Source organism: Microcebus murinus, chromosome 13 (assembly GCF_040939455.1).
Source record: "Microcebus murinus isolate Inina chromosome 13, M.murinus_Inina_mat1.0, whole genome shotgun sequence".
Taxonomy (NCBI): domain Eukaryota; kingdom Metazoa; phylum Chordata; class Mammalia; order Primates; family Cheirogaleidae; genus Microcebus; species Microcebus murinus.
Window position 1 is genome coordinate 57,919,776 of NC_134116.1, and position 22,892 is coordinate 57,942,667.

Below are 22,892 nucleotides of genomic sequence, written 5' to 3' on the forward strand. Positions count from 1 at the left end.
CAACAGATATTTTTTTTCTTCTTTCCTCCTCAGATAAGCTCCCTAGAACCCCCACTATTCTTCTTCATCAGGGCTCAATCGGCAGCCTAGAGTATTGCCTAACATATATGTAGGAACTAACCCAAAATTCGTTGAAGAAACGAACATAAGAATGCACCCTTTCTTCCCTGCCCATCACCTCCAAATAGTGCAAAACTTAAGTCATAATGAGGATACACTTAAAAATGTCTTTCTCATCTACCAGGCATTTCCACCCTTGAGGAATAGATGCCCTTGAGGCGTGCAGCTAGACTGGAGTGGGGCTTCCGATTTTAAGTGTAAATAGTCAACATAATAGCTTTTCATTCTCTGTGAGCAAAGCTTTACTTTCTGATTTCGATACCACGGAAAGACGTCAGGTCGAGCACTAGGGCCCGGCGAACCCGTGGTGCGCATTCTTGCGGTCCAGATGGGGCCGACGGCCCGGTGCGCCCTGAGTGGTCCCCGTTGGAGGCACAGGAGAGAAGGGGCGGAGCCATCCAAAAGGATGAGCCTTTCCTGGACCGTCAGACGTGGTGGGGCGGCCACTTCGGGAAGGGCCTGGGGTTTCAGAAGAAGGCAAAACTAGCCTTGCGGCGAAGAAGGAGCCCGGCTGGCTCCACGCTGTAAGACTGAGGGGCCGAAGGAAAGGAGGCAGAGCCTCAAACCAAACCTGCGGAGCAAGCCAAGGCCTGGGTACTTGCCAGAGGAAAAGGTTCCCGTTTCCAAGGCAACGGACCAGGAAGCACGCAAGACGTCCGCCGCAGGTTCGTAGGTCAGCCTCGAGTTTAAAGCTCCCACGGCCGGGCGGGTTCTGGCCAGTGGGGAGGCCGCTTGGGCGTCATGTGACTGGCCGGGCTGACCCGCTAGCTGCCCGGGAGCACGTGGGAAGGTTTTTTTCTTGTTCCTTCTTTCCCCTTTTAAAAGCCAACCTACTTTTGCGCGGGCTTGGCCGCGGAGTTCTTCTCGCGAGAGGCGCGCCATGCTCTCGCGAGAGTGAGTGGGAGGCGTGGGGGGTAGGCGGTGTTGCAGGCTGGAGCTGCGGCGGCGGAAGCCGAGGGGGTGGGCAGGGCGGGGGCGGGCCGCGGGGCTGGGAGGGGGGAGGGCTGGGGGCTGGTGAGGGAGGGGGCGAACAGCCTGCTCGCCCGGCTCGCGCGCCAGGTCGTTGCGGGCCGGTGACATGCCTGTGAGCTGCGGAGGCTGCGGCCCCAGGTGAGCCAGGCGCGGACTCCCCCGGGGCGTAAGCAGCGCTCTGGCTGGGGTGGCGGCGGGGTGCGGGGCCGGGATGGATGGAGCGGCCCGGCTCCGGCGCCCCAGCCCCTCCGCCTGCCCGCAGTCCTTGCTCTGGCTTCGGGGCCGCCCGAGAGCTGCGCCTTCGCACGGCAGTGGGGGGAAGGCGGGAGGAGCGGGGCTGAGGGAGGAAGCCCGAGGCACTGGGCCCCGAGGGGAGGAGGGGTTCTCGGGCTCGGGACGGGTCTTTCTGGGGTCCCGAGTGTGGCGGTGGAGCTGCCGCCCCTTTGAATGACAGGCTCAGTTTCCACCCCCGGGGGTGGTCTTCAGAGCCGGGTCCCCAGGCTGCGTGGTGGTGTGTGTGCTTAGTTTGTGTTCGTGCTGCGCGCACAGGAGCATATGCAGGAGGAGGAGGACGTTGCACTTTATCGCCGAACAGCGAGCATCCTTCACTGTCAGAACGCTGGAGCCCTGGAACCGGTCGCTACTCACAGCTTGCGACAGAAACGGAAGGCATCAAGCGGTTCTTCGCAGTATTGATATTTGCAATTGCTGTCAAACACTCCCAGGCTGTTAACACTCCTGGGCTGTTAATGGCTTAAATGCTGGCCATAGGGTATTACGAAGGGATTGAGTATACTGCTATTATTCCAGGCATCTAAGCTTCTTTATAAAAAATATGTAGATGTAACTGAAGTACTTAAAAAAAAAAACTTTGGTATATGACAGTGACAGTAAAAATCTGAACCACCACAGTGGTATGACTTGGTAACGGTTTTCTTCCCCCCTCTGCTTTCCCTCTCCTGTAAAATCTTATTAAATTTAAGATGGTTTAGCTTTATATGTTAGGGAATTTCATGGTAAGACACACTGCTGAGATATAAATCTGATGGCCTTACTGCAAACTGGAGTTAAAAAATTCCTGTTCTCGTTTCAGCTTTGTAATTATTCAATCACTTGCAAAATGCTCAAATTTCCCTCAGCTTCTTCTCACCTTGTTAGGGATGTTATGTTGATTGATACTGATTTTGTTGTGTCTAAAAATACTCAGAAAATAGAGTGCCACTCAGAAAAGATGTACTCAGTAGTTAAAAGATGATTTTGTTTTAATATCATGGTTTTAGAGTAAATGGCAGTCCAGTGCCCTGCATGATTAGTATCACTTAATATAGTGTAATTTGATGAATCTTTTAAAACACAGTCACATTTTTCAAGTAGTAACCTGGTTATTTATACTTTTTTTATGTTCCTTCCAGCAAAACTGTGACGGGGGTGGACAGTGAATTTTACAAGTGGTTGTAGCTATGAGTAACTGGTTTATGAGAGATCAGAGAATGTAAGGGAGTCAGGGAAAAAGTGGGTTCTCAATCTGAGCTAGTGACTAGTCACATAACTTGTACTATTCATAAGATTGATAAGGGCCTAGTGGTAAAATACTAAGCCAGTGATATTATTTCACAGATGTTGATGATAGGGGAGTTGCCTAAGACCCAGAACCTCAGTGAGAAATTCTGTGTCCTTCTCTAGTCTCTGAACTCCAGGGATAAGTTTAGAAGCTGAAGAAGTCTTCCCTTGCCTTTGGAGGCTGGAAAAAGTATCATAGTTTTAATTTTTTTTTTTTTTTAATTTTAGGAACGTAACTGTCTGGAAAAAAACTCAAACCAATTCAGATGATTCCCTTAAAGGCCACTTTAAGGGAAATTTCCAGTTATAAGTAGGTAGAGGAATTCTGTCTATACTTGAAAAAATGTGAAAAACTGAGAAAATATCTCTTCATGAATGGGCAAAGGAAATCAATCTAAATTAGAAAAGTCCTTATCCTTCCATCTTGGCAAACTGATTTACAGAGACAGAATTTTTTTGCTGATCTTCGTAACCTTTTGGCAAGGGTTTCAGACTTTTAGGGTAGACTGGACATGATAAAAGGAGAAAAATTAACATTTTTGGATTAGTCTGAGAATGTTTCATGGGAAATAAGGTAAATGGTGTAGCAGCCTAGAACAGAGAGGATGTTACATGAGTGCAAATGATGTATAGTGTGAAAAGTTTGGGTTTTGGAGTCAGACAACTAATATCTGTTAATATATTTGAGTCTCTTCTTCCTTATCCTTGAAATGAGAGTTACAAAGTTAGTGTGAAGCACATAGTAGCTGCTTCCTCAGTGTTTTTTCTTTTGATCTCCCTTAATTGCTTGAGAATTATTTGGCTGCAAGGAACAAAAAGCCATTTAAATTAGCCTACTTAAAAAAGGTATTTGTTATATGATGTATATCATGTGAGTCTAGCTCAGGCAGTTACTTCAGTTTTTCTCAGGAAATACATGGTCTTATATCACTGCTACTCGCTGCAGTTCTGTTCCAGTTTCTTTCAGATTGGCCTTCTCTTTAAGTCTGTTGGTTTCTGCATCGCCATAACTTTGGTTTGTATGAACCTTTCATTTTCCACAGTGCCACACCAGACTCACTTTGACTTTGTAACATGGTTCTCAGTAAATATCTCCAAGTCTCAATTCTAAATTTCTGGAGAGCGAATTCAGTTGGTCAGGTATCTAGTTTAATTGGCTGGACGTGGAAGAAGGTGGGAATGAGAAAATGTATGGGGAGGAGACGTAGGTGTGTCTCACAGTTGGTACGGCTGTGCTTTTTAGACCAGCCCCACAGCAAGCTCTTAAAGAAAAGGAATATGGTCAGAGAGGAAATGAAGGGTACCTCAGATGTACTTTAACATCCTGCAGTTTTAGCTCTTCCTCTGGCACTGCATTGAACTTGTTCTCATCTTGGTAATGATCTAACTAGATCCAGTGGTCTCTTCAGGACAGATTCTTCTAGGTGTGTTAGTTAGGGCAATTACTTAAACATTTGATGCCTCAGTTTTCCTATGTGTACAGTGGGTATAATATCAGCACCTTTTGTTGTGAGAATTATGAATTCCTATATGTAAAGCAATTAAACAGTGTCTGGCTGGCACATAGCAGGCTCGGTGCAAGAGTACGGTATTAGCATTTATTGAATGCATGCTGTGTGGAAGGTGCTGTGATAGGGAGTGTTCATAGAGGAAAGAGTATCATTTCTGCCCTCAAGGAGTTTAGAAGTCTAGTGCTGACCACTCGTGCTTAAAACTATTTCTTGACTTCAGTGACACTAAATTCTTCTAAAGCTCTACCTCACCTACCTTTCAGGTGCCATTTATTTGTGGTTTCTTTTATACCTGCATGGAATCGTTTATCATGGTTATCACCTTAGATTCCCTCTTGATTTTCTGTTCTTTCCCAGTTTCTGGGATTGGCTTTCAAGGTTTGTATATGGGGGTGATTCTTAGAGTAACATCTCCAGCCCTGACCCCCAACTAAATCTGTTAATTTTAATTGCTTTTGGATATTATCATATTGAAATAAAACACTATCTTCTAATTACCCTCTAATTGGCAGAGACTTTACTTTTCTTCCAGCCCTTTAGGCTTGAAACCTTGAGGTTATGTCTTTCACACTCTTCTTTTTTTGTGCTTTATATATCCTGTCAGTTAACAGGTTCCGTGTGGGCATATAGTGTGCTTTGTATCTGTCAAGTGCTGGACCAACTACAAAATGGATCTGTTCATTCATTTCTGCTACTAGCGGATTAGGCTACAGCCTTGCCATATTTGCAAGGGCTGCTTAAATGCCTTTTCAGCAATATACTCTTAGAGTCATGGAGTCGCAGATGTCACTGATAAAGAGAACTGTGTTTCTGGGTTAAAATTCTGAACATATTTTTTGTTAAAAATAATCTTGTAGGTGGGGCTACGCATAAAATTAAGAACATAACTTCAACTTCTGGGCAGCATATTCACATTGAAAACACAACCTCAAGATTTTAGTTTTCGTGTGTATGCTTATTTTAAGTTGTGTTTGTTGTTCCTGTACAAGGAGTTTTGAAGTCAGTAGCAGTTCACACTTAGTACTAGTACTTTGGCAACTAGGCCCATGCTATTACTGTAAATACTAGTGAGTGGTTGGGCTCAAACATACTTTAGGAGTGGCTCCCAACCTGGAATGCAGTTGAAAGACCAATAATTTTTCTCTCTGAGACAATAAAGATGATAGAGCAAATATCCCTGGATTAATTTTTCAAAAAGTTGTTCGGTAGGGAGACATTTATTTAATGGTGTCCCTCTCGCCACCAGGTGCCCCTCTGAAATTCATGTTCTTGATGAATTTCCCTTACCTTACAGCCTGTTCAACAAATATGTGGTTTTTTATGGGTAAGGCCTTTGGAGAATGCAGAGATAAGATGAGTAAGGCATGATGGTAGAATTTAAGCTCTTGAAGGCAGGGACTTTTCATTGTTGTATCTCAGTCACTGTTACTTAGACACTTAGTGAATATATGCCTTGAATATTGTTAGTGCTTTACAATATAGGGCATAGATTTGTATATATACATTTAACTGTTACATAAGGTACCCTAGTTCAAGTGCTAAAATACACAGTGGCAGTTTTGCCCCTCAATGGGATGTTTGGCAATATTTGAACATGTTTTTGGTTATTGCTGCTGGGTGGATGCTATTGGTATCTAGTGGGTAGAAACCAAGGATACTATCTACTGTAAATTCCTGCAATGCACAGACAGCTCCCTACAACAAAGACTTATCTGACCCAAAATGTCAACAGTGCTGAGGTTGAGAAACCCGGTAGTGGTGAGAACAAAATGTATATTGTGAATGCAGGAATGAGCTTGATTTAGGATTAAAAAGGAAAAGGGCAGAAACTAGGAAGAAGCAGGTATCTTAATAGATATTAGGATACTCAGATCTTTTTTATACAGTTGATTATTGTTTTGAAAGATGAAACAGTAACTGCCATCTGTAGCATTTTTAGATTTTGCGAGTCAAACAACAGGTCTGTACCCAAGGAAGGAGCTAAGATTTGAGTTCCTACCACATCAGGTACTGTTTTTACAAATATTGCATTATAGTCTCACAGCTGTCCTGTGAAGATGAGCCTTAGCTTCCTTATCTGCAAAAAGGAGATAATGTCACCTTTATTCCACTGTTCACTAGTTAGGTATTATTCTGTATTATTTTTCTAGTGGTTGCTCTAGGGTTTACAAGATGATTTTAACTTATTACAATCTTTCATTTCATGTATAGAAACCTTATGACAATATTTTTTCATCTCCTACCTACTACATTTTTTGTACTTTTTTTGTCATACGTTTTACTTATACATCTATTGTAAACCCTATGGTATATTATTATTATTTTTAGTTTAAATGGTTATTTTTAAAAAGAGATCAAAAAAGAGAAAATAACTTTTCTGTTACCCTCATATTTACCATTTCAGGTATTCGTTATTCCTTCATGTAGATCCAGATTTCCATCTGGTGTTGTTTTTCTTTGGCTGAAGAATTTCTTTTCACAATTATTCTAGTGGTGGTCAGCTGGAGGTGAATTCTCACAGCTCTTATTAGTCTGAATAAATGTATTTTGCCTAAAGTGTTTTTTGGTTTTGTTTTTGAGACAGGGTCTTGCTCTGTTGCCTGGGATAGGGTGCAGTAGTGTCTTCGTAGCTCACTGCAACCTCAAACTCCTGGGCTCAAGTGATCCTCCTGCCTCAGCCTTCTGAGTAGCTGGGACTACAGGTGTGCACTACCAGGCCTGGCTAATTTTAAAATTTTTTGTAGAGATGGCGATCTTGCTATTGCCCAGGCTGGTCTTGAACTCCTGGGCTCAAGCAATCCTCCTGCCTTGGCCTCCCCAAAATGCTAGGATCACAGTCGGGAGCCGCTGTGCCTGGCCTTTGTTTAAATTTTTGAAAGCTATTTCCATTGGGTATTGACAATTTTCCCCTCTTTGTTTTAAAGATGTTCCATTTTCTGGCTTACATAGACAGGAAGTCTGCTGACCTTCTTCGTTCCTTTCTGTGTAATGTGTACTTTTTTTCTGGTCACTTTAAAAATTTTCTCTTCATTATTGGTTTTCAGCAGTTTGGTTATGATGTGTCTTGGTGTGGTTTCCTTTATGTTTATTCTTAGGGTCTGTTGAGCTTTCTTGGTTCTGTCAGTTTACGGCTTTAGAACATTTGACTTTTTTTCGCCTGGTTATGGGTCATATTTTCCTCCTCCCATGCATACCTGCTAATTTTTGATTGCGTGTCAGCCATTGATTTTATACTATTGCTTGCTTGATTTGTTATAGTCCTTAAGCATGTTGGTTTTAGTTGGAGTATACCAGTTATTTGGAATCTGTTGGAATATTTTAAGGCTTGCTTTTAGAGACTTTTTTTTTTTGAGACTTTATTAGTGTGGGTCTAGAACAGCCTTTAGTGTAGTGCTGACTTATTCCCCCTACTAAGGTGATTTCTTTCTAAGGAATCTATCCATTGCCTGATATATTACAAGGATTTTCCAGTTTGCTTAGTGAGAGTGAAAACTATTCTAAGCTCTGTCTGGTTCCAGGTATTGCTTGGCTTCTTTCTTTTTGTAATTTCCCTAACCTCAGGTATTTTGCAGAGTATTTGTCCAGAGGTTCTGGAGGAACCCATCTGCGGATCTCTAAAGCTCTCGCTCCCTTGCCCACTCCCTCCAGCACTGTGCCCTATAAATTCTGAATACCTTGGTCTCCTCAAACTGATCCCTCTCTTCAAAACTCAGTGAGACTGCTAGACTGTTTGCTTTTCCTGTCCCTGCATTTTGACCTGGAAGTAGCTGTCAGCCAATGCTTCCCTTCTCTCAGGGATCACAGTCCTGTGTTGCCTGTTTAGTGTTTTAATACCTATTTTGTCATGTTTTATTATAGTTATATTAAACAGAATATTAATTTTTTAACACTTGGGCATTTGACATTTGTTCAAAATGTGTATTTAGAGCATTTATTTTAAATATAATCTCAGATATTATAAAATAGAGATTATTGGAAACTTTTAAATGTATTTTTACAAACAAATGTAGACATATCCATTTAAACATTTAAAGGCATGCTTTGCTTTTTAATAATTTACTTTTATGACTTAGCAGATGTTTGAATGCCTACTGCGTTACCATACAAATCTATGAAACACTTTTGTCCTCAAAGAACTTGCAGCAGGAAGAAATTATGCAAACAACGGCACCATAGGATAAAGGGCAAAACACTTTGGGAGGGTCTGGGAGGTTACTACTATTTGAGCAAGAAGATAAAGGAGAGATGAACCAAGCCTTCAAGGAGGGAGGTTCTTGAACTGTGGCATGAAGAGTAAGTAGCAGTTCAGCTGATGGAAGAGAGACAGTAGATCTGAGGGAAGTTTAGGAGGATGACAGGTCAGGACTTGGTGATTTACTAGACATGATAGTTGTGGGGATTGAGGTAAAGGCCTGTTTCCAGCTTGGCCTACTTGCTGGGATTGGTTTGTTTGCTGGCTCTTACTGAGAGAATACAGGAGGAGATTGTATAGGGAGAAAATTTTATTCAGCTTTTGAACATACTAATTTTGGAGCAACTGGGATATTTAGTTGGAAGTGTCTAGTAGAAAACTGGATAATGGAACTGAAACTCAAGTGTAAGAACTGAACCAAAGATATAATTTAGGGAGTTATTTGCTAGTTAAAACCAGAGGTAGAGATAAAATGTCCTTGGAAACTGAAATAAAATGGGAACAAATGAGGACAAGAATGAAGGTTAGAAATATTAGTGTTTGAGTAACAAGTTATGATAGAATTTAAAGAAGGAGACTAATATATATGGAGACAAGTGTTTCTTAATCAGAACTAACGTGGTACTTGTTAAAAAATACAAATTTCTGGATTCCATGTAGACCTACTGAATGTGTATTTCCTCGGGGGATGGTGTGTATGTTAGAAATAAGTTGATTCATATATGTTATAAGGTTTGAGAACCAGTGTTAGAGGAGGACAGTCAAGTTAGGGCAATGTCTATAGAAGACTAGAAAGGTGTTTCAGAGACTGTCTGGGAAGGTTAATTCTCCTCATATAAAAAAGGTTGAGTAATAGATGATGTTGACTTGAACTTTTCTTATGCCAGAGGAGAGGAGGAAAGACTTGGGGAATTTTTTTTTAAATTATAAAAGAATTTGTGCTCATCCAGAAAAATATAAAACATATGTACACAGACAAAAAATGAATCACCTATAATTGCATCTACCCAGATAAAACCAATGTACCTATCTAGTGTCTGTCTTCTTTTATATTGCACATATAAAAACACATGTAGTTACACAGATTTTACACGAAATGGGATAATGCAAACATGTTTGCATGAACCTATTTTACTTAATCTATCATCTTCTCATATTATAGATAGATGATGTTTTACAACATTTTTTAAAATCTCACTTATAATGGATGGCCAGTGTCATCAGTTTAGCGTACCTCCTTCAAGACATTTCTTAGGCATGTACAAACGCTGTGTCAAAGCTGTATGTGTGTGTATGTGTATATTTCAAATTACAAGTGAGAGCACATCACACCATTCTGCAACTTACTTTTTCATGCCAGTATGTATTACTCTAATACATTCTTTCCAGCAGCTGGGTAACAATTGCATGAATGTGTTGTAGTTTATTTGAATCAACAAACTTCTAGGTTATTTTTAGTTTGTTAGTTTTTGTTTCAGTGAATAGTTCACATATCTTTATGACTTTTGTGGAAGTATATACACAGGATAAATTTTAGGAAATGAAATTGCAGGATCAAAGGTTTACGAGTATTTATTCAGTGTCCTGTATCTCTGTTCTCTGTATTTGTTATAATTGTTTTCTAATTGCTTTCATTTTTCTTTTGTGTTCTGTGATTTTTCTTAAAACTTCCTTGGCGTTCATGTTTTTAGCAATGTCTGTTCTGCTTTTTTGTTACTTTATAAGGGGATTTCATTTGTTTAGTGGCATTTTTTCCCCCTGTGTCTTTCCTGAGCTCTGGCAGCTCATGTTTTGGTTGTTTGCCTTGTTCGTCTGTACTTTCTTGTCTCTCATCTATTTTTTTTTTCAAATGATCTAGGTTCACTTTAATTTCTTGGACTATAACTAACATATTTAGTCCCTGCTTAGGACTCTTGTTTATTCACCCAGAATAGAGCACAAAGCAAAAAAGCATTAAGTGAAGTTTATCATAACACAAAGGTATGTAGGGGAAAACACTGTATTTTTGCTTCTCTTGTGAAATCTGTCTAAAACTACATTCTCTCTAATTTTACCAGAGGCTAAAGAACCCCTGCTCTAGCTGCTATTCGTTCTTACCTCATCTGGCTTTGCATCATTTCCAAAGATGATTATTTTTCTTTGCTTTGCCGGGAGTACATGATATCATCTCATCTTGGGTTCACCTTTACTTTGCACACATATTCTCGAATAGATGTTTTTTTCTTCATGAAACAGTATTTTACTTACGTTTAAGTGAAACACACAGTGGTGTAGTAGGGGTCAGTAAATTGTTTTTTTTTTTCTTTTCCTTTGAGTGAAGCAAAGTGTAAATATTTAATTAAACTTAGTTGCCCTTTAAATAATTTCAAAGAATGTTATAAATTTTGAGGAACTATTGGGTAATATGAGTTAGAGGGGCATGATTATATTTGGATTATTTTTTCTTTTTCCCTGTATTCTTATGTGTTTTTTTGTTTGTTTTTTCAGTGTTCCTTCATAGGTCTCTTATTGGGTTCTATTTATTAATTACTCAATCTTGATAAAGGTGTTTTATCTGGGTGTGCTTTTCAGGAATATCGGGGAATAAAGTGAAGTAGCCTTGTCAAATCCAGGCTGTTGTCTCTGAGTACCCTGTTTGTTCTGCCCCAGGGGCATGTCATGTGGCACCTTAGTGTGATTGGTGAATTAATGTTTATCTTTACAATTGATTTTGGTCCTCAGCTGCAAAGGTAATTGCTGTTTCCTATTTCATTTCCAGACTCTACTTTCAGGCTAGGTTAGGAGTCCACTTAGAGAAAGCGATGTTAGGTGTGCCATTCCTCTGTCCTTCAGCATTGTTTTTAATGGCTGCCATTGTGGCATTGTGGGAAGGAATTTAAGGTTATTTAGTCACTCTTGTTTCTGGCATCTAGATTGCTGTTTATTTCTGTTATAAGCTGTGGTGTACAGTTTATCAAACCTTTATACACTATAGAGGAGTGGTTAAGAGCCCCCGTGCTGGAGTTAGAAAGTTTGGATTTGAATCTCGGCTCTACCACCTGCTGTGTGGGCCTGGGCAAATTGCTCAACTTTCCATTGCCTCATTTTTTCTCATTGTCAAACTGAAATATTGTTCTGCCAGTCTTAACCCTTTGCACTTGCTTGCTTTTTTCTCGATTCCTTTATTCTACTCGGGATTTAATTTTTTAAATACCCCAGATTTTACAAAGCACGGCAGTAGAATAGAAAACCGGAGTTTCTTTTCATAGAAACTTATTTATTTGGATATTTTAATATTTCAAATTACTGATACATTCAAAGAGTAATTTTAATCTCTATAATTTTTCATGGTGTGATACTTTTTGAAACATTCACCTACATGAAGACCTGGTTTACATTCACATGTTGGGCAAATATAAATCGTCTCTCTTCTTCCTCCTTTGATTTTTCTGTTAGAACAAACAACACAATCTTTGTGTTTTTTTGTTGGGGTGAGGTATGATTATATGGAGCTTTCCATCTAAACGTTGCTCTAAGTTAGTGGATAATAATCTACCCCTGGAAGTTAGTGTACCATCTCTGCATTTACATTTTACTTGTCCTTTCATGCTAATGAAAACAAGAAAAGATACAGGAAAAATAGACAAAAATCCCCCTTCCCCCCACGGTGAAACTACATTTCGACTGTGGGTCGACATACGAGCTGCTACCGATGCTGACCGTGTCGAGTCGCACCCGACATCCGAGTGCAAAGGGTTAAGGATCAAATAGGATGTTAAAGTAAACCTCTTAGCAAAGCACTTGCTGCATTATGAGCTCTCATTAGAACCCTAGATGTTCCAGGATCATTATTTGCCTTGTCAAATTCCCAGACGTAATTGCTGGGTCAGAGAGTAGGAATATGAGTATTTCCAGAGTTTTGATGTGCATTACAAAATTGCTCTCCAGCAAGGTCGTGCTACTTTACTTAGGAGCTGACTTTGAGAGTTTCTGCTTTCCTAGAATCTTTGTGTTGATCCTTGCATTTTCTGTTTTATGTGAAGCTCGAGGCAAGTCCATTTGCCACTGAGAGTTTCTGGCAGTTGAAGGAGTTCCGTTGAGGAAAAAAGAGGAGTGAGTTGGCCTGGACAAATAAAAGGATTATCCTAACTTATTTTGATAGTTTTGGTCCTCTTGATCATTTTGGTCTGTTGGTAAACATTTTAGTTCTTCTTTTGTCTGTGTTTTATAGTTCAAAGTGCTTCTCATAAATTGTTTTCCATTTGATTCTCACAATAAACTTGTCTGGTAAGTTGGATGTTATGTACATCAATGGAACAGTTCCAGAGATATTGCAGTATACCCCAAAGAAATAAAGCTAATGAGAGGCAGAACTGGGACATGAATGGTACTCTTCTGCATCCTGGCCTGTCTTTATTTGTCTTGTGCTGATGGGAACTCCTTTGTGTCATGCTGACCCTTTCTCATGATGCTGCTTCAATTTCTGTAATTAATTAAATTTTATTGTTATACATACCACTAGGACTTATCTTAGTTCAGAATAGAATGCCGTCATAATTCTTTCTCTTTTTAAAAATTAAAATATTGAAATCGCTAAACGGGAGTGTGTGTTTGCCCCCACACGCTTCAGTTTTTATGTCTACAGTGAAAGAATATAACATGAGAACGTCATTAAAATTTAGTTTTTTTGAACTGATGGGGGCGGGGCTAGATAAAAGTTTGCTTGTGTACATAAATCTCTTCATAATTCAAAGTTATACTAACCAAATGTCTTCGAAACCTGAACTAGATAATTCTTGATAAGACCAGTTTGATTTTCTGAAAATACTTGGAACTAATTAAGCATTTCTTATATCCTTGTTGATTTGTAAGTTTTTGGTTTTTAGAATTCAGTTCCCCATTCCTACCTTTTACTGTAATAAAACTTTTTCCCAAGAAGGCTCTGGGCCCAAGAGGGTCATATCTGTTTTGTCTCCCTGGTATCCATAGTATGTAGAACAAATTTTAAATGAATGGAAAAGGTACTGTGGGGTCAAATGTAGAAATTGAGTGGTAATGCCCTAAGTCGATTTAAGTTCTCAGAGGTATTTTATTAATGCATCATTAAGAAGTTAAGACTTAGTTTTAGAGTTTCTTCCAAGGGTTGTGTATGTATGTGTATAAAGTACTAACTTGGATGTCTTTTGAACTTTAGTCGTTGGTATGCTCCTAAGCTACTTACAAAAGGAATTTGATTTAGTTCATCTGTCTTGTTTGATATGTACAGATTTCATATTCTCATTCGTGCATTATCAAATCTTCTGCCCAAGAAATAAGAATGTCTAGAGCATTCATTGTTGCTGTAGAGATAAAAGTGACTTTGGGGAGACAGGGAAGCTAGAATTCTTTTTGTGATATTTTCTATTTAAGATTTTTTAAAGGCTCTTCAATTCAGACCAAAGTTTAGCAATAAAAAAAGGGCAGTGAAATTGAATAGATGTAAGAGTAAAATACTTTATAATTTTGAACCTAAAAGTAAGATTTTTGTAATAATTTTCTATCTCGTTAATGTACCAGTATTCATATATTTTTCAAATATGTTGGATTACTAAGTCAACTTTTGGGGCTCAGAGTATCTTTGTTTGCTTTTATTTTTCTTTTTCTTTAAACGAGTTTAAAGAAATTATTTTAACATAAAATCTTGCCTGAATTACTAAGATTAATAAATAAATTATTTTCTTTTAATTTTCTTTACGTGTTTTGTAGATTAATTCTTCATTGATTACACACGACAGCAATATAGTCATGGCGACTTGCCAGCCTTTCAGAAACAGTCGCATGAAGACTAGATCATCTGTCAGAAAAGTAAGTTCACTATCTTAGGTTTCTTTTAAGTGACAGTTTTAAAAATATGTTGATTTTTTTTAAAGTCCTACAGCTATGATATTTTGTCTTTAAATGAATCTTATTAGTAACAATAAAATACTGCAAAGATCGGCATGTGTGAAAATAGCAATATGAAATCATGATCACAACGATTTATTTCCTAAAGATCACAGTGTCTCCTTTCCCTTTTCTTCTTAACAGATAGTTTTCTGTCTGCTTTTTAGCAACATAGGCCACTTTTTTACATACCTTTAACTTTACTCTAAAGATATATAAGAAATATTACCATTCATTCCTTCATTCACCAAGTAGGCACTTGAGTGCTTAGTATATGCCAGACCCTGTGATAGATTTTGGGTAACCAGTAGCAAACAAATGAAATAGGATTCTTGATCGTTTCTTCTTTCTAGTCTAAAGAAGAACCTCCTCACTTCCTCTCTTAAAACAGTTTGGTTAACCTTCCATTTCTTGACATTTTTGTCATGCTAAAACTTAGGAGGCATTACTTAAAAGGAAGAAGGGAAGAACAAAAACTGGAGGATGGTTAGCATCCCTAGCCCTTTTTCTGGACTTCATCTTCTCTGCAGCATATAAAACTGTTCACCAGTCCTTACACGTGAGGATGGTCTTTGACTTCTTTCATTAAATTGTTTTCTTGCTTCCCTTCTCTTTTATGGTAACTCCTGTCTCCTTTGGTGATCTGCTTTGCAACTTCTCATTGTCAGTGTTCTTACAAGCATCCAAGTCCACTTTTTGATCTAGTCATTCATTTCTGTAGAGAGCTAAGAAATGTATGGGCTTGACTGCTAACTCTAAGAGAATGGTTTCTAAATGTACAGGATGCCTGCAGAGTTGGAAAATGGAAAGTGAACTTATTTTCAAACAGTATGGTAATTACATTTTTAAGTAATATGCTCCATATGTTTTCAGTCAAATAACGCTTACATTTAATAGGTCCACTTTTTAATTTGAAAAAAGTACAAATTTGAAAAAAGTACAGACTGTAATGTATTTTGTAAATACATTGTAATTGTATTTTTTTGTGAACTGTAGTGTATTTATTATACTTTTTTCTGATTAGCAATTGGATCATAGCTTTATGTTAATGATTAAGTTATACTAATTGCTTTAAATTAATAATTGTAACTAAATAATATATATACAAAATATAATAGTGAGCTGATATATAGTGTTCTCCAACCATGATACTTGCTGCCTGCCTCAAATTTACCCATATATTGCCAGAGATTAAAGGATTAGACAGTGGCTGAAATTTTATATTATTATTATTGTGTTAATGTCTTTTGTTTTTCAGCACATTATCCATATTAAGCATACAGTAAAGATTTTATTTGAATTCACTTGAATCCTTGGATACCCTTTTAGATCAAAGTATGTGAATCCAAATATTATATACCATTTATATTAGCAGTTATGCACACTCATACACCACCTTTTATGTCTTGTCTTGGTACCACTTAATGACAAAAACCTCCCTAATGGCTAATGTGGAAATTGAAAGGTATACTTCAGTTCTCTAGATTTCACTTTTCTTTGTATTAAAGTTAGAGACACATTGAATATTTATTGGGAATTAATATTATGAAATAAAAAATAGCTATAGTTTCCACCCCATGTTTTCTAACATTTTATTATGAGAAATTTTAAGCATATAGAAAAGTTACAAACATAGTATACTCACATATAAACTTATATACCTACTATTTGTATTTAGCAGTTCTTAATATTTTTCTTATTTGCTTTGTGTCTGTATGTTTACTTTTGTTTTGTTTTTTTTTTTTTTTTTGGTTTGTTTGTTTTTGTTTTTTTGAGACAGAGTCTCTGTTTCCCTGGCTAGAGTGCAGTGGTATCATTGTAACTCACTACAAGCTCCAACTTCTGAACTAAAGCGATCCTCCTGCCTCAGCTTCCCCAGTAGCTGGGACTACAGGCCCACACCACCATCCCAGGCTAATGTTTTCTATTTTTAGTAAAGATGGAGTCTTACTCTTGCCCAAGTTTGTCTTGAACCCCTGACCTCAAGCGATCTTCCTGCCTTGGCCTCCTAGAGTGCTAGGATTACAGGTGTGAGCCACTGCTTCCAGCCTGTATTTACTTTTTGGTAAAACCATTTGGCGTAGTGGCCATAATGTCTCTTTACCCCTAAAAACTTCACTATGCTTCTCTTAGTAATAACAACCTTCTCCCACGTAACAATAATACCATTATCACATCCAAGAAAAATAAATAAAATTCCCATATATCTAATACCCAGGTACACTGAGATTGCCATTATTGCCCCTGAAATGTCTTTTATACTTCACCTCCTCCCCCATTTTGGATCCAGTCTAGGTTCCTAGACTCATTATGTTTGGCAGTTGTGACTTAGATTGAAAGAGTTGAAAGACTGACTTCTTGAATACGCCAGGCCACTTTCTTATATAGTGTCCCACATGTGGATTTGTCTGATTGTTTTCTTGTGGCGCTATTTAATTTGTTCATTCCATTTCTATATTTCATATAAAGTAGAAGTTATGTGTAAAATCCTAATTGGATCAGGTTAAACATTTTGCAAGAATACTTTATAGGGTGATGTGAGGACATAATTTCAGGTTTTCGTATGATCAGTGATGCTAAGATGGATCAGTTGACTAAGGTGATAACCCTTCCAGAGCTGTCCCTTGTAAAAGTGTATTTTCTGTTTTTTTATTTAGCAGATAATCTGTAAAATGATACATGGCTGTGTACAAATATCTTGTTTTTTCGAAAAACCTTTTTGCTAATGTTTTTGACACCCCTTGCTGACCCTTTCCTGGATCCATTATTTCATGGGCTTTGCAAAATGGTGATTTTCCTAATTCTACCATTCCTTTTACATTTATTAGCTGGTATTCTTCTTAAAAAGGGCTTTCTCCAATCTCCTTAAACTATGATGTTTCCTATAAAAGGGTAAATGGCTTTTAATTACCAAATTTAATCTTTTAATCTACCAATTTTAGATTATTGACATAGCATAATAGTCATCTCCAGTGGTGGCAAGTGAGTTCATTTTTCCTCATCCATTCATTTATTTATTTGTATTGCTCTGGACACATGGATTTTTTACAATTATATACTTCACAATCTTTGTTTATAGTTATTCACCTGTCAATTCATTCATTTCTTTAAGTTGCTTAAATCAGTGGTCCCTGACCTTTCTAGCACCAGGCCAGTTTTTCCACAGACTAGGGGTTGGGTGGGAGGGTGGTTTCGGGATGATTCAAGTGCATTACATTTATTGTGCAGTCATCAAACCTCCCTGCTAATGATAATCTGTATTTGCAGCCGCTCCCCAATGCTAGCATTAGTGTCTCAGCTCCACCTCAGATCATCAGGCCTTAGATTCTCACAAGGAGCGAGCAACTTAAATCCCTCGCATGCACAATTTACAGTAGGATTCGTGCTCCTGTGAGAATCTAATGCTGCTGCTGATCCTGACAGGAGGCGGAGCTCAGGCGGTGATGCGAGCGATGGGGAGTGGCTGTAAATACAGATGAAGCTTCAGTTGCTCACCTGCCACTCACCTCCTGCTGTGTGGCCTGGTCTGTGGCCTGGGAGTTGGGGACCGCAGGCTTAAATTGTCCCAAAATTGGTACCTAGGAGTCCCTCTGAGGTGGTGCCCTTTCCCTTTGTCTTAAGCTCACAATTATTTGATATCCTTCTTGCTTTCTGGTTGTATACTGTTGGTATAGGATGACCCAGTTTCACCTACTTTCTTCTTCAAACCTGGAATTGTCTATTTCTTCAAAGATCCCTGAATAGTATTTAGAAACTAAGATTTGGGTACTCTTGAGTACCCTTTGCTCCTACAGTGTCATGAGTTTATGTTGATAGTTCAAGTTCAGATTTCACATTTCATATTTTTCTATTTTGATTTAATGCTTGTAAATTAGCATGAAAGCCTCCATTCATTAATGGAAACAAAATGGTTTAAAATATTGAATATTTTCAAGTCCACAGAAAAGCTGGGAAAAAAACCCAGTACAATGAACACCTCATATACTCTTCACTTAGATTCACCCTCTGTTAACATTTTGCCATACTCATTCTCCCTCTCTCTTCTCTCACTTTTATGATTGTATGAGAGTAGGCTTACAGACATTATTTTACTTTACTTCTAATTATGGCAGCATCACCACCCCTAAGAAAATCATTAGTTCAATTCACGTCATGTAATTTGCAGTCCATACACAGATTTCCCTAATTGTCTCAAATATTCTTGTAACTTTTTTTTTTTTTTTTTGCCTCTCCTCTAAGATCCAGTCAAGATTTATACACTGTATTTGGGTATTGTGTCTCTTTGGCCACCCCCATTCTAGATCATTCCAATGGCTGAGATTCTTTTCTCATGACAATAAATCTTTGGAAGAGTCTGGGCTAGCTGTCTTGTAGAACATTCTCATGTTCTGGGTTCATCCGGTTTTTTCCCTATAATTAGGTTCAGCAGGAACACCCCAAATGTGATACTGTGTTCTTTCTACTCTATCAGATCATGAGATGCATATTGTTTATGCCAAGCTTGACCAGGTGGTTAAGATTATAACCACCAGATATCTTCAATATAAATGCACATAATTCCTTTGTAAATAATACAATTAATAAATAATCTGTAGGATGATACTTTGAGACAGTGCAAGTATCCTGTTCCCTAATAGCTTTTAACCGAGTAGATTTAGGATACACTGCTGATCCTTTCCTAAATCAGTAATTATGTTGAGAGTTACAAATGGGGTTTTCTAATTTTGTTATTCTGTCCATATTTGTTAGCCAGGGTTCTTAGATAAAGAAGAGCTCTGCCCTTTTTCTTTTTTAATGGACTCAGATTTTTTTAAAAAAATTCAGCAGTTATAATCTATTACCATTTTTATTCTTCTTGATGCTCCAAGTGTCCTAAATTTGAACAATGAGAATTCTTCAAGCTGACTTCTGTGTTTTTTGAAATGTCCCTATTAGTCTTTGAGTAGCATTCTGGTACTATTGGATTTTCCAAGCTCACTTCATATTTTCTCTACCTCAGACCTGGAACCAGCCATAATCCCAGGGCACTCTAAGTTCTTTTTATTGGTGATTGGTACTTAGAAACCCAAATTTAGGGACTGGGTATGCTCATTGCTACTGGGGGTCATTGCACTTTTCAACGAAAAAAGGTAGTACTTTTATTTATGAATTATGAGTTCCTATTGATAGGTAAAATTCAACATTACATCTTTTTTTCTTAAATTCTTTGATTTTATATTTGTGTCTCCTTAGACTAAAGATTTCCATTAATTTTAACTTATTAAAATTAGCAACGGTTTGTTGAGTTCATCTAGTATGAGGTTCGAAATCTGGGGAAACACAGTGAGTGAAATAGTCTCTCACCTGCATGATCTGGTTTAATGGGTAGGAAAGACAAATATATATGAGTGTAGTAACTGTAGTATGTTGTGATATGAACTAAATGATCTTGATGTACAAATAATACAGCAGGAACTTTGAGATATGGGAAAAATCTTCATGGGTCTTAGGATGGGTAGGATTTCTACAGGGGAATATGGGGGAGTAAGGACGTTTCTGATAGAAGAACAGATCAACAAATCAGTGGAAGGGGAATAAGGTAGAAGGAAATTAGTGCTCTATTTGTGTCTGCCTATTAATATAATAGTCATCATTTTCTTTATGTAACTTTTTCCTCCCTCTGTTCCTTTGCACTTGTGACAGCCACTGCCCCCCATCCTCGAAATCTGGAATCGTCACCCTCCTCTTCATCATATAGCTGCCTTAATACTCCTCAAAAACCTTATTTTGAATTACCGTCTCTTCCTTTTCTGTCTTCATCTTTGTTAAGGGAGTAATCACTATTGTTAGTATGCCTTACAGCGGCTTCTGCATCCTCTCAATTTGTTGTATAAGTTGTTGCTTCTATTCTGCTAGTGACTTGAAAATCAGATATGCCATCTGTTAGGTTTTAGTGTCAGGTAAAAGTGAGTGAACTTGGTGTGAGGTCTTATGTGGTCTTCCAGGGAGTTGAATGTCTAGCCTGTGTATGTGTATGTATGTGTTTGGGGCATGTGGAACTCTACTAAAGCCTTTTCAGCTGAATGGAGTTTTTTTTCTTCTCAGTTGAATTAAGTTTGGCATGCAATTATCAAAAAGTCCAAAATGAATATAAATTGGAGAATGAGTGACTCTCCATCTAAAATATCTCCAGGATTTCTTATCTTATAATTAAATAAATTGAGAATGTCTTTTTTCCCCAGAGCTTCAGTGAAGATGTGTTCCAGTCTGTAAAGTCATTACTACAGAGTGAGAAGAAACTATGCAGTGTATCAGCAGAGGACTGTTTAAAGCAGGATGAACATGCCAATTTAACTGAGGTTTGACATATTACTTTCTAACCCCTTTCCTGATAATGCGCAATGTATTTTCAAACATCTTTGTAGGATGTGCAAATCTCCAAGTATTTTTTCAAAGTTAGGAAGGAAATTTGTTATTTGTGTATCTATTTGTTATTGAGGGGCTATCATGTGCCAGGTACTTTCTTCTACATTATCCAGTTAACCCACATAACTGTGGGAGAGAAGTTATATTGCCTTAAGTTTTATAGATTAGGAGACAGGATCCTAGAGATTAACAATTTACTAGATGCCTGGAAGTTAACTGAAACACTTGTGTGAAGTAATAACCATATTTAATCGGAATAAAGATCCTGGGATAATTTAAGATTCTGACTTGCTTCTGAATCATCAGAAACAGATTGAAAGTATATTCAGTGTTGCCTTATATTTTACATTTTAATTATGCTGTTTTCTCCTGACTCTTGAGAACTGATCATCCATATTGCTATCATTTAAGTATTGTATATTTTTAGCCACAGTACTTGTTTAGTAGACAGTTTACTATTCTATCCTTAAATGGAAAAATTTTCTTATGATGATGCCAAAAATATAAAGAAAATATATATTTAAAAAATAACATTTTTTTCTGGCTATGAAAGTAGGACATATTCTTTGTAGAAAAATAAATACTGAAAGTATAAAAAAGAAAATGACTATTATTGATCTTATGAATTAGGGGGAAAAAAGCAGAGTAGACGAATATAAGATCACTTATGACTCCATCAACCAGAGTTAGTCACTGCATCACCACATGTATAGTTTGATGTCTCACCTTCCAGTATTATTTTCCATGCATATGTTTTTAAAAATAAGATTAAATTTATGTGTATATCATTTTTCTGTAACTTGTCCTTTTTACTTAATAATGTGACATATCTTTATGCCATTAGATCTGCTTGAGAAATTTATATAAATGTCTGCAGAGTAATCTCTATATAAGGGTGTTGAAGGAAATAAATGATGCTGTCACAGGAGCCAGTGAGGAAGTAGCCTTGGGGATCTACTCAGGGAAGGCATCTATAAGGATGTGGCATTTGAGTAGAAACTTGAAGAATGAGGAGGAGCCAGGCACATAAGCATCCAAAGAAGAGAGATTCAGACTGAGGGGTGCAGCTGCAAAGCCCTTAGGCAAAAATGTACAGGCCATGTTCTAGACCCAGACCAGGGGCCTGTGTATATAAATGAAAATGAGGGAAGGCTGAAGGTATCAGCTTATCCCAGTTAGGATTTTGCAGTGGAAAGCACAGAAGAGAAGTGCATGGTAACAGTGGTAATGGGACCAGGTGAGAGAGGATTGTAGTGTGAAATGCAGGTGAGAAGGGTCACAGGGGTAATCATAAGAAGTGGATGTATTTGAAAAATGTTTTGGGGGTAGAATTGATTGAACTTGCTAGTGAGGGAGATAAGAATGAACTTCAAGAACTGGATTTTGGAGCCAAATCTTTAGTGAAAAACATATTTGATTATCTTTATTATCTTTGAAAATATTATCCTGTCCAAGGTAGTCAGCATTCTAATGCTTTTCTGTTTTTTCCTCTCTCTTAGCTCTGTCAACAATCTGAGACAAGATTTAAAAATTCAAATTAATGGAGCTTTTTTCCTTTCTAATTCAGGTCACCTTTCTGGGTTTTAATGAAGAGACAGATGCTGCTCATATACAGGTATGGTCAATTTATTGAACTGGAAAGGACCTTGAGAAATTATGTGGAGCAGATTTTTGAGGCCACACAAAAAAATTGCCTTAATGCCCCAAATTTACACTAAACTCTTCTGATATCGTTCCTTTTAAAAGTTAAAAGGGTGACATTTTGAGGTCAACTTTTGAATGTGCTTTGGACATTTTCACTTTTAGCATATACTGAATACCCTTGTTATGGAAAAGCAGCTTTAGGATTGAGCACAAAAGTCATTTATGTGAGAAGGTCGTAAACCGCAGGCTGGCTGACTTTTTTTTTCATTCTGTGTGTAATATAAAATGTAAGCCTTGTTTCCTTATTTTGATGGTTTTCATAATTTGACTTCACTAGTAGAAAATTTTTTTATTTTTAGTTGAGCTAGAATTAAATTTAAAAAATAAAATTTGTGAAAAGTAACAATTAGCCAATGCAAACATTTTAGCCTGTTTGATTTAGACAGTTATGTACATCTGGACTGATATTTGAGATTAGGTTCGACAAAGGAAACCTTCACAGTTATGTGAACAGTAGTTGAAGCGTGTGTAGACATGGTAGGCATACTATTTTTTCTCTCCCTCATGCTGTTTCTTAAAAATTTGTG

The 22,892-nt window shown here is 37.8% G+C and overlaps 1 protein-coding gene across 3 annotated transcripts in view; it reads left to right on the plus strand.

The window, feature by feature from the left end:
* The first annotated feature begins 517 nt into the window (after positions 1–517).
* AKAP11 (A-kinase anchoring protein 11) overlaps positions 518–22,892 on the plus strand; it is a 50,441-nt gene continuing 28,066 nt past the window's right edge. For 2 of the 3 annotated variants that reach the window (XM_020290353.2, XM_012755452.3), the window contains exons 1-4: positions 1,139–1,230; positions 14,080–14,178; positions 20,478–20,594; positions 22,229–22,276. In XM_020290353.2, coding sequence (XP_020145942.2) covers positions 14,119–14,178; positions 20,478–20,594; positions 22,229–22,276 — 225 coding nt within the window. In that variant the 5' untranslated portion in view covers positions 1,139–1,230; positions 14,080–14,118. Of the gene's footprint in view, positions 786–1,138; positions 1,231–14,079; positions 14,179–20,477; positions 20,595–22,228; positions 22,277–22,892 lie in introns of those variants that run through there. The other variant, XM_012755453.3, reaches the window with a different exon arrangement.